Source organism: Sus scrofa, chromosome 6 (genome assembly GCF_054392235.1).
Source record: "Sus scrofa isolate SSC_HxYL_T2T_F1_AM1 chromosome 6, Sscrofa_HxYL_maternal_Yorkshire_Landrace_v2.0, whole genome shotgun sequence".
In the NCBI taxonomy this organism is placed as follows: domain Eukaryota; kingdom Metazoa; phylum Chordata; class Mammalia; order Artiodactyla; family Suidae; genus Sus; species Sus scrofa.
The window spans coordinates 162,545,902-162,557,954 of NC_139388.1; the positions used below are offsets into that span (position 1 = coordinate 162,545,902).

Sequence of the window (12,053 nt, forward strand, 5' to 3'; positions counted from 1 at the left end):
AAAAAAAAAAATACAATGGAGAAAAGACAGTCCCTTCAATAAGTGGTGCTGGGAAAACTGGACAGCTACATGTAAAAGAGTGAAATTAGAACACTCCCTAACACCATACACAAAAATAAATTCAAAATGGATTAAAGACCTAGACATAAGACTGCATACTATAAAACTCTTAGAGGAAAACATAGGCCAAACACTCTCTGACATAAACCACAGCATTATCTTCTCAGATCCAACTCCTAGAGTAATAACAATAAAAACAAAAATAAACAAATGAGACCTAATTAAACTTAAAAGTTTCTGCACAGCAAAGGAAAACCCAAACAAATGAAAAGACAACCCACAAAATGGGAGAAAATCTTTGCAAATGAAGCAACTAACAAGGGATTAATCTCCAAAATATATAAACACCTCCTGCAGATCAATACCAAAAAATAAATAAATAAAAATTTTAAAAATGGGCAGATCTAAACAGACAATTCTCCAAAGAAGACATAGAGATGGTTAACAAATACATGAAAAGATGTTCAACATCACTATTAGAGAAATGCCAATCAAACTACTAAGAGGTACCACCTTATATAAGCAGAATGGCCATCATCAAAAAGTCTACAAACAGTGGAGTTCCCATCATGACTCAGCAGAAACAAATCCGACTAGTATTCATGAGGTTGCAGGTTCAATCCCTGGCCTTGCTCAGTGGATTAAGGATCTGCTGGTGCCATGAACTCTGGTATAGGTCACAGACACGCTCAGACCTGGCACTGCTGTGGCTATGGTGTAGGCCAGTGGCTACAGCTCTGATTGGACCCAAAGTCCTGGAACCAATAAAAGTCTACAAACATTACATTGTTGGTAGGAATGTAGATTGGTGCAACCACTATGGAAAACAGTATAGAGATTCTGCAAAAAAACTAAAAACAGAAGTTCTATTTGATCCGGCAATCCCACTCCTGGACCTCTATCCAGAGAAAACTGGGACTTGAAAAGATATGTGCACTTCAATGTTCACTGCAACACTATATATACAACAGCCAAGACATGAAAGCAACCTAAATGTCCATTGTCAGAGGAGTGGATAAAGAAGATGTGGTATATATACACAATGGAATATTACTCAGCCATAAAAAGGAGTGAAATAATGGCATTTGCAGCAACATGGATGGATTTAGAAATTATCATGCTAAGTGAAGTTAGACAGTGAGACATAAATGTATCATGCTATCACTTATATGTGGAATCTATAAAAAGAATACAATGAACTTATCTGCAGGACAGAAACTGATTCATACTTTGAAAAACTTAAGGTTTCCAAAGGAGACAGGTTGGGGGTGGGGATTAGCTGAGGGTTTGGGATGAAAATGTTTTAAAATTGGGTTGTGATGATGGTTGTACAACTATAAACATACTAAAATTCACTGAGTTTAAAAAAAAAAAAAAAATCCCCCTAGCCCCAACACACATACAAAACAGGGATCCGGTGTCCCAGGTCTGCTTAGGGACTCCTGCATTGCCATCCTCCCCAGAGGCCTTTGTTCCCCAGCCATGCTTTCCTCCGATTCTGTGGTAACCACTCTGCCTTCTTTAACATCTAGGTCCTGGAGACCTCTGAGAATCCAGGGGCTACCACCAAGTGCTATCTTGGTCCTCAGAACCTGTCCTGAGAGGTCTGGACAGGCAGGTCTGGGACATCTCTCCTGCTTCACTTCCTCCTGCCTGCCCGTGGGAGCCTTGTGCTTTGGCTCCAATTATACAGAACAGAGGCCGTGTGCTGGAGCACAGCTAAGTGAAGCCCTGGGACTTGGGGCTACCTGGTCCCAGTCCTTTCTCTATCACTTACCGCTGTGCAATGCTAAACAAGCTGCTTGCCTCCCTGGACTTCAGAGGCATCATCTGAAAAATGGGGATCACAATGAAACTGTGTGGGCTATTGTAATAAAAAACAAGGCTTCTTATGTAGAAGACAGGCACATCACAGGCCCCTAACAGACAGCAGTCCATCTCTGTCGAGTGAGTAGAAGCGGCTCGCCCTAAAACTCTTCTGTCAAGCAAACAACCTCCATGTCCTCTTTTCTCCTTTGAACGGGATAAGGTAGGAGACTGACACAAAGCAAAGCAGCTCGTCGTCTCCTCCATATACGTACCCCATAGAGGAGCCGGGCCTGAGCCAGGGCACTTCCAAAAGCAAACAGGATCATCTTGGCCCGCAGCTGATCTGGTTGAAAGCGGCGTGGTCGTAAATTGGCTGACTCCAGGAAATACAGGGTGTGGGGACAGGGGTAAGGATAACCCTCCTGGAACCCTGCAAGACACGTCATCATGTGGAGGGCAGAAGAGTAATCAGCCTGCCCCAAAGCCTCAGCAAAGCCACCCCGCCTCAGCTCAGTGCCAGGCACTACAAAGACTCAGGAGAAGGAGATGTCATCATGACAGCTCAGAGGCTGGCAAACATCAACCTGCTGGCTAAGCTGGCCCCTGCCTGTTTTTGAAAATGAAATTGTTACTGGAGCACAACCACACCCACTGATTTACATATGTCTATTAAGTAGCTGTGATAGAGACCAAATGGGGCCTGCAAAAACCTAAAATATGACTTAGTTCTGTACAGGAAATGTTTGCCAACCTGTTACAGGTGATTCTTGCAGGCAAGCTCTAATTCCACCCCTTTTTCTCTCTTTCAAGCACACAGATGACAGTGTTAGAAGGGTGACCAGAAATCTATGCTTATTTATTTTTTTTAAAGTAAATCACTTACAAAATTCAATACTTATTAGTAACAAACTACTTCCCCTACCTCACAACATTGTGCTGAGAATGAAAGTTCAGTACTTATTCATCTCAGCCGCATCCCTGCTGGGTTAGGATTTCTTCCCCTGCATGGCCATGAGCAAACTCTCGGCGGCTAAGGGCTTCTAGAGTGAGTGACCTGGATGAGCAGAAGAGGATGCAAAGGAGGAAAGAGGCTGGAAAAGTGTGGGCTCTGAAAGTCTCAGAGGAGATCACCACTCAAGAGAGACATGACTTTCCTGTCTGCTTCAGTTCCTCAGCACATGTTAGCACCCAACTCTCTACACTCCCTCTGCAGCAAGCTCTCAGACAGGTGCCAGCAACAGAGGCCACACAGTGCCTGCCACTGCCTTTGAGCAGCACACCAAGGCTAGAGGGGAGAAGACAGGAAAACGGATCACACCCATACACAGGGACATGTAAAGCCATGAGGGGAGCCAGGGGGCTGTGTGAAGACAGATGACAGGCTCCTGACCAGACTGTACGGTCGTAGAGCATTTCTGGGAAGAAGTGAGGCCTAAGATGAACTGTGATAGATGAGTATGAGTAGTTACTAAGCTGAAGAGAAAAGAGGTGAAAGGTCAAAGTGCAGGCAGAGGGAAGAGAAGTGCCCAAGCATGGTGGGGGGAAAGGCATAGCTGGAATAAAGGGGGCTTGTGAGGCATGAGACAAAGATGAGGCTGGCATGACAGGCAGAGGGCAGACATGAAGGCCCTCGTGTGATAAGCCAAGGAGTGAAAACTTTATTCAACAGGCCCTGGGGAGGTGGGCATGGAGAGCAATGGGATTTAATCCGTGAACTAGAGGGGACTGAAGAGCCTGGGTCAGACTAACCCGTTAAGAGGTTGTGCCAACAGGCTGGATGAGGGACGGTAAGGACTGACCCCGGTGTAGCTGTGGAAATGAAGAGAAGTGAAGGAGGAAGATGCTGTGGTTCATGGCTGAGTGGATGGCAGGGCTGCCCAGCCTGACTCCCTAGTTTCTTCCCTGGCTCACAGGCTAGGTGGTGGTGCCTTGTTTGATGGAAGTGGGACAAACAGCCCCATACAAGGCCTTTGAGGCTTCCTCAGTCTTAGCTGGAGGTTGGCCTGAGTTCAGAGCGCACAGGAAAAGGGTGTATCTCAAGGGACCTATGAATAAAGGAAACATTTGATGCCTTGTCAAAAGCCCCTCACACTACCCATTAAAACTGATGTAACATGAAAAAGTTTACAAATAACAAATGCTGGGGAGGGTGTGGGGCAAAGGGAGTCCTACACCGCCAGTGGGAATGTAAGTTGATGCAACCACTATGGAAAATAGCATGGCGGTTGCTCAGGAAACTAGTAACAGGATTATCCTATGTCCAGCAATCTGACTCCTGGGAACCTATCTGAACAAAACTATAATACCAAAAAGATACATGCAGGAGTTCCCACTGTGGTTCAACAGGTTAAGAACCCAATATAGTGTTTGTGAGGATGCAGGTTCAATCCCTGGACTCACTCAGTGGGTTACGGATCAGCTGTTATTACAAGCTGTGGTATGGGTCACAGACACAACTCAGATCTGGCATTGTTGTGCCTGTGGCATAGGCTGGCAGCTGCAGCTCCAATTCAACTCTAAGCCTAGGAACTTCCATATGAGACGGGTACAGCCATAAAAAGAAGAAAAAAAGAAGCATGCAAGTTCCCACTGTGGCTCAGTTTCTTTGGCAACACAGGTTTGATTCCTGGGCTGGCTTGGTGGGTTAAGGATCTGGCATTGCCACAGCTGTGGCACAGGTTCACAGCTGCAGCTCATATTCCATCCATGGCCTAGGAATATCCATATGCTGCAGATACAGCCAAAAAAAAAAAAAAAGAAAAAAAAAAGATACATGCACCCTTATATCCATAGCAGCAGCTATTTCACAATAGACAAGACATGGAAACAACCTAAAAGTCCATTGGCAGATGAATTAATTAAAAAGATGTGGTACATATATTCAGTGGAATACTACTCTGTCATTAAAAAAGAATGAAATAAAGGCACTTGCAGCAACATGGATGCAACTAGAGATTCTTATACCAAGTGTAGTAAGTCAAAAAGAGAAACACAAATACCATATAATACCACTTATATGTGGAACCTGAAATAATGCACAAATCAGAGAGGAATCAAGATGGTGGAAGAAGTAGGACGTGACACTCATTCTCCCACAAACCATCAAAAAAAAAAAAAAACCCAAAACCAAAAACTAACTATCCACATGTATTTGCACAGAACATCTACTGAATGATGGCGGAAGACCTTACACCTCCAAGAAAGGCAAGAAACCCTCCACATAACTGGGTAGAATAAAAGGGAAAAAAAGAGAGAAGAAAAGAAAGCAATTAAGACAGTTCCAGCACTTCTGAGAGAGGGAGCTATTAAAGAAGAAAGGAACCTGCACCCTGGGAAGCCACTGAAGTGATGGAGATCAGCCGGATGGAGGGACCTCCAAGAAAAAAGTGCAGCAGCCAGACTGAGAAAGGCAAAGCAGAGAGAGAGAGCAGCACAAAAGACATTTACCACCACCCCCAGACACCACAGCCTGAGATGCTCGGGCAGGGGCTGGGTGCTGAGACTCAGGCTTCAAAAAAAATATAAGCAAAATGAAAAAGCTCTGGAACCATTCCCAGTCAAAAGAACAGGAAAATCCCCCTGAAGGAGCAAACTATGAAACAGACCTCTGCAGTCTAATAGACCAAGTTCAAAAGGGAGAGAAAATAGTGAAGAAATTAAGAGTGAATATGAAGGACTTAAGAGCAGATGAGAACAGTGATGCCTATTACTTTAGAAAGCAACTAGAAAACATAAAAAGTAGACAAGAAACAATTACTGCTGATAAAAGAAATCAAAGATGACACAAACAGATGGAAAGACATACCATGCTCTTGGATTGGAAGAGTCAATATTATCATCAAAATGAGTATGCTACCCAAGGCAATCTACAGATTCAATGCAATCACTACCAAATTACCAAGGACATGTTTCACAGAACTTGAACAAAATATTTTAACATTTGTTTGGAAGCACAAAAGACCCAGAAGAGCCAAAGACATCCTGAAAAAGACAAACGGAGCTGGAGGTATCAGGCCTCCTGACTTCAGACTATACTACAAAGCAACAGTCATCAAAACCATACGGTGCTGGCACAAAGACAGAAATGTACATCAGTGGAACAGGATAGAAAGCCCAGAATTAAACCCGCGCACCTACAGGCAACTCATCTACGACAAAGGAGGCAAAAATATGCAATGGAGAAAAGACAGCCTGTTCAGTAAGTGGTGCTGGGAAAACTGGACAGCCACATGGACAAGAATGAAATTAGAACACTCCCTAACACCATACTCAAAAATAAACTCCAAATGGATTAAAGACCTAAATACAAGACCAGATACTATAAAACTCTTAGAGGAAAACAGGCCAAACACTCTGACATAAGCAACAGCAACATCTTCTCAGATCCACCTCTTAGAGTGATGACAGTAAAAACAAAAATAAACAAATGAGACCTAATTAAACTTAAAAGTTTCTGCACAGCAAAGGAAACCCTATACAAAACAAAAAGACAACCCACAGAATGGGAGAAAATCTTTGCAAATGAAGCGACTGACAAGGGATTAATCTCCAAAATTTATAAACACCTCCTACCGCTCAATACCAAAAAAAACAAACGACCCCATCGAAAAATGGGCAGAAGATCTAAATGGACAGTTCTCCAAAGAAGACATACAGATGGCCAAAAAACACATGAAAAGATGTTCAATGTCACTCATCATTAGAGAAATGCAAATCAAAACCACGATGAGGTACCACCTTACACCAGCCAGAATGGCCATCATCAAAAAGTCTACGAACAACAAGTGCTGGAGGAGTGCTCATGGTGGCGCAGTGGTTAAAGAATCCGACTAGGAACCACGAGGTTGTGGGTTTGATCCCTGGCCTTGCTCAGTGGGTTTAGGACCTGGCGTTGCCATGAGCTGTGGTGTAGGTTGCAGACGAGGCTCAGATCCCACATTGCTGTGGCTCTAGCGTAGGCCAGCACTACAGCTCCGATTGGACTCCTAGCCTGGGAACCTCCATATGCCATGGGAGCGGCCCAAGAAATGGCAAAAAGACAAAAAAATAAAAAATAAAAATGAGTGCTGGAGAGTGTGTGGAGAAAAAGGAACCCTAGTACACTGTTGGTGGGAATGTAAAGTGGTACAACCACTGTGGAAAACAGCATGGAGATTCCTCAGAAAACGAAAAATAGAACTACCATTTGACTCAGCAATCCCACTCCTGGGTATCTACCCAGAGAAAACCATGACTCAACAAGACACATGTACTCCAATGTTCACTGCAGCACTGTTCACAATAGCCAAGACATGGAACCAACCTAAATGTCCATTGACAGAGGAGTGGACCAAGAAGATGTGGTACATATACATAATGGAATATTACTCAGCCATTAACAGGAAGGAAATAATGGCAATTGCAGCAACATGGATGGACCTAGAAATTATCATGCTAAGTGAGGTCAGTCAGACCATGAGACACCAACATCAAATGCTACCACTTACATGTGGAATCTATAAAAAGGACACAGTGAAATTCTTTGCAGAATAGATACTGACTCACAGATTTTGAAAAACCTAGGCCTTCCAAATGAGACAGGTTGGGGGGTAGCAGGGATGCACTGAGGGTTTGGGATGGAAATGCTGTAAAATTTGGTTGTGATGATTGTTGTACACCTATAAATGTAATAAAATCCATTAAGTAATTAAAAAAAAAAACCCCAACCCCCCAAAAAAAAGAAAAGTAAAAAATTAGAAAATTCATTCACAGACACAAAAACTGAGTTAAAAGCACTGAAAAGCAGAATGAATAATTCGGAGGAACAAATAAGTGAATTGGAATAATGGAAATCACCTAATCAGGACAGCAGACAAACAACCAAATGAAAAAAACATGAAAGCTATAGAAGAGATTCATGGGATAATATAAAGCGGGCCAATCTGTGCATAATAGGGATTCCAGAAGGAGAAGAGAAGGGGGGGGCACTGAAAATATATTTGAAGAAATTATGGCTGAACACTTTCCAAATCTAAAGGAAACAGCTATCAAGATACAGGAAGCACAGAGGGCCCCAAACAAGCCTATACCAAGACATATTATTAAAAAATGGATTCTAAAGGCATCAAGGGAAAAACAAAGAGTTAATTATAGGGGAACTCCCATAAGGCTATCAGCTGATTTCTCTACAGAAACACTACAGGCCAGAAGAGTGGCAAGATATACTTAAAAGTTCAAAAAAGGAAAAATTCGAAAAGGGAACAATCTGCAGCCTATAATACTCTACCCAGCAAAAATATCATTTAAAATAGAAGGAGAAATACGGAATTTCTCCAAGCAACAAAAACTGAAAGAGTGCAGCAATACTAAACCCATTCTAAAAGAAATACTGAATGGTCTCTAAATAAAAAAAGAAGAAGGAATAGGATGGAGGAAATGACAATTGGAAAGCAATTACTTAAATAAGCCAGTATACAGGTCTAAAAGGAAAAAAAACAAAACAAAACCATTATAAAAGCAATGATAAACACAAGGAACAGCAAAAGGACAAACAAGATGTTAAAAAAGGACATAAAAAACATAAAATGTAGGGAAGTAAAGCAAGAAAATCTACACTTTTTTTTAAGAATGTGTTTGAGCCTATGTGACTAGCAGGCTAAAGCAAGCAGATATAGTAAGGGGTTTAACATACCAGAAAAACAGGGCAACCACAAATCAAAACCAAAAAATACATTCACAAAAATTAAAAAGAAGAAGACACCAGCATATAATACAAGTAAACCATCCAATCAAAAAAAGGACAAAGGAGAAACAGAATCAACTGGAAAACAGGTTTAAAATGGAAATACATACATATTTATCAATAATTACTTTCAATGTCAATGGACTGAATGTTCCAATCAAAGACACAGAGTGTCAGACTGTATAATAAAACAAGAGCCTACAATATGCTGCCTAAAAGAGACTGACCTTAAGGCAACAGATGCATATAAATTGAAAGTGAGCAGATGGGAGTTTCCGTCGTGGTGCAGTGGTTAATGAATCCGATCTAGGAACCATGAGGCTGCGGGTTCGATCCCTGGCCTTGCTCAGTGGGTTAAGGATCCGGTGTTGCCGTGAGTGTAGTGTAGGTCGCAGACACAGCTCGGATCCCAAGTTGCTGTGGCTCTGGCAAATGCCAGCAGCTACAGCTCCGATTCAACCCCTAGCCTAGGAACCTCCATGTGCCGCAGGAGCAGCCCAAGAAATGGCAAAAAAGACAAAAAAAAAAAAAAAAAAAAGAAAGAAAGAAAGTGAGTGGATGGAAAAAGGTATTTCATGCCAACAGAAAACATAGGAAAGTGGGAGCTGCAATATTCCTTTCAAACCTTGGAGTTCCCATCGTGGCGCAGTGATTAACGAACCCGACTAGGAACCATGAGGTGGCAGGTTCGATCCCCGGCCTTGCTCAGTGGGTTAAGGATCCAGCGTTGCCGTGAGCTGTGGTGTAGGTTGCAGGCGCAGCTCAGATCCCGTGTTGCTGTGGCTCTGGTGTAGGCCGGTGGCGACAGCTCCGATTAGACCCCTAGCCTAGGAACCTCTATATGCCGTGGGAGCAGCCCTAGAAAAGGCAAAAAGACAAAAAAAAAAAAAAATTTCCTTTCAAACCAAATAGACTTTTAAACAAAAGCCATACAGGACAGAGGACACTATTTAATGATAAAAGGATCCATTCAAGACTAGGATATTACAGTCATCAATATAAATGCCTCTAATATAGGGGCACCCAAATACATACAACAAATACTAAGAGACCTAAAAGGAAAAAACAATGGGAATACAATAGAAGGAGACTTTAACACCCCACTCACATCAATGGACAGATCCTCTAGACAGGAAATCCGCAAGGCAACAGAGATCTTAAGTGACACAACAGAAAAGTTAGACTTGATTGATATTTTTAGGACAACACATCAAAAAAAAAAAAAAAATCAGAATATACATTCTTTACAAGGACACATGGAACATTCTCAAGGATTCAACACATACTGGGGCACAAAACTAACCTCAACAAATTTAAGGGTACAGAAATATTTCAAGCATCTTCTCCGACCACAATGGGATGAAACTAGAACTCAACCACAGGAAAAGAAATGAGAAAAAACTGATTACAGGAAGACTGAACGACATGCTACTAAAAAACCCAATGGGTCAACAAGGAAATCGAAAGGGAAATTAAAAAATGTGTTGAGACAAATGACAATGAAAATAAAACCTTTCAAAATCTATCAATAAAATAGAGATTTAAAAAAAAAAAAATCAATAAAACCAAGAGCTGGTTCTTTGAAAGGGTAAACACAATTGACAAACCTGTAGCTAGAATCACCAAGAATAGAGAAAGAAATAAAGTAAGAAATGGAAAATGAGATATCTCAATGGATACTGCAGAAATACAAAAAACCTTAGGAGAATACTATGAACAATTATATGCCCACAAATGTGACAACCTAGAAGAAAAGACAACTTTCTAGAGACACACAGCCTACCAAAACGGAATCAAGAAGAAACAGATCAACTAAACAGAGCAATCACAAGAAATGAAATTGAATATGTAATAAAAAAACACTCGCTATGAACAAAAGTCCAGGACCAGATGGCTTCACAGGTGAATTCTACCAAACATACAAAGAACTTATACCCATCCTAAAACATTTCCAAAAGGTGGAAGAAGAAGGAACACTCCCAAAGACATTCTATGAAGCTACCATCATCCTAATACCAAAACCGAAGATACTACCAAGAAAGAAAATTAGAGGCCAATATCTTAGATGAACATAGATGCAAAAATTCTCAACAAAATTTTAGCCAATTGAATCCAACTTCCTATAAAAAAGATCATACACCACAACCAAGTGGGATTCATTGCAGGTTCACAAGGATGATTCAGCATATGCAAATCAAACGACGTCACACACATTAACCAAAGAAAAGTAAAAAACCACATGATCATCTCAAGAGATGCAGAAAAAGCATTTAACAAAATCCAACATTGATTCATGATAAAAACTCTTACCAAAGTGGGTATAGAGAGAACATACCTTAACATAATAAATGTCACTTATGACAAACCCTCAGCCAATATAATACTCAACAGAGAAAAGCTGAAAGCCTTCCCACTAAAATATGGAACAAGATGCCCACTCATCACTTTTATTCAACATAGTATTACACAACCTAGCCACAGCAATCAGACAAACAAAAGAAATAAAGGGTATCCAAATTGAAAGAGGTAAAGTTGTCACTGTATGTAGATGACATGATGCGATACATAGAAAACCATAAGGACTCCACACATAAACTACTCTAATCGACAAAGTAGCAGGATACAAGATAAACATTCAAAAATCAGTTGCATTTCTGTATCCTAATAATGAAATATTAGAAAAGGAATATAAAAATATAATACCTTCTAAGATTGTACCCCCAGAAGTTAAGTATCTAGGAATAAACTTGACCAAGGAGGTTAAAGACTTATATGCTGAGAACTATAAAACAGTAATCAAGGAAATTAAAGAGGATTCAAAGAAATGGAAAGATATTCCATGCTCCTAGATCAGAAGAATTAATATTGTTAAAATGGCCATACTACCCAAAGCAATCTACAGATTCAATGCAATCCCTATCAAACCACCCATGACATCTTTCACAGATCTACAACAATCCAAAAGTTTATATGGAACCATAAAGACCAAGAATTGCCAAAGTAATCCTAAGGAACAAAAACGAAGAAGGAGGCATAACTCTCCCGGTCTTGGGGCAATATTACAAAGCCACAGTCATCAAGACAGTGTGGTCCTGGTACCAAAACAAACAGACCAATGGAACAGGATAGAGAACCCAGAAATAAACCCAGACACCTACAGTCAATTAATCTTCGACAAAGGAGGCAAGAATATAAAATGGGGAAAAAAAGTCTCTTCAGCATGTGGTGCTGGGATAACTGGACAGCTGCATGTAAATCAATGAAACTAGAACATACCCTCACATCATGCACAAAAATAAACTCGAAATGGCTTAAAGACTTAACAGCAGATAAGATACCATAAAACTCCTAGAAGAGAACATAGGCAAAACATTCTCTAACATCAACTGTACAAATGTTTTCTTAGGTCAGTCTCCCAAAGCAATAGAAATAAAAACAAAGATAAACAATGGGACCTAATCAA

General features: G+C 41.0%; 1 protein-coding gene across 7 annotated transcripts in view; it reads right to left on the bottom strand.

Moving 5' to 3' along the window:
• MRPL37 (mitochondrial ribosomal protein L37) overlaps positions 1–12,053 on the bottom strand; it is a 51,860-nt gene that overhangs the window by 19,855 nt on the left and 19,952 nt on the right. For 2 of the 7 annotated variants that reach the window (XM_021096592.2, XM_084965015.1), the window contains exon 5: positions 2,142–2,299. In XM_021096592.2, the coding sequence (XP_020952251.2) occupies positions 2,142–2,299 (158 nt within the window). Of the gene's footprint in view, positions 1–14; positions 2,300–12,053 lie in introns of all 7 variants that reach the window. The other 5 variants (XR_014808224.1, XR_014808226.1, XR_014808227.1 and 2 more) reach the window with 5 other exon arrangements.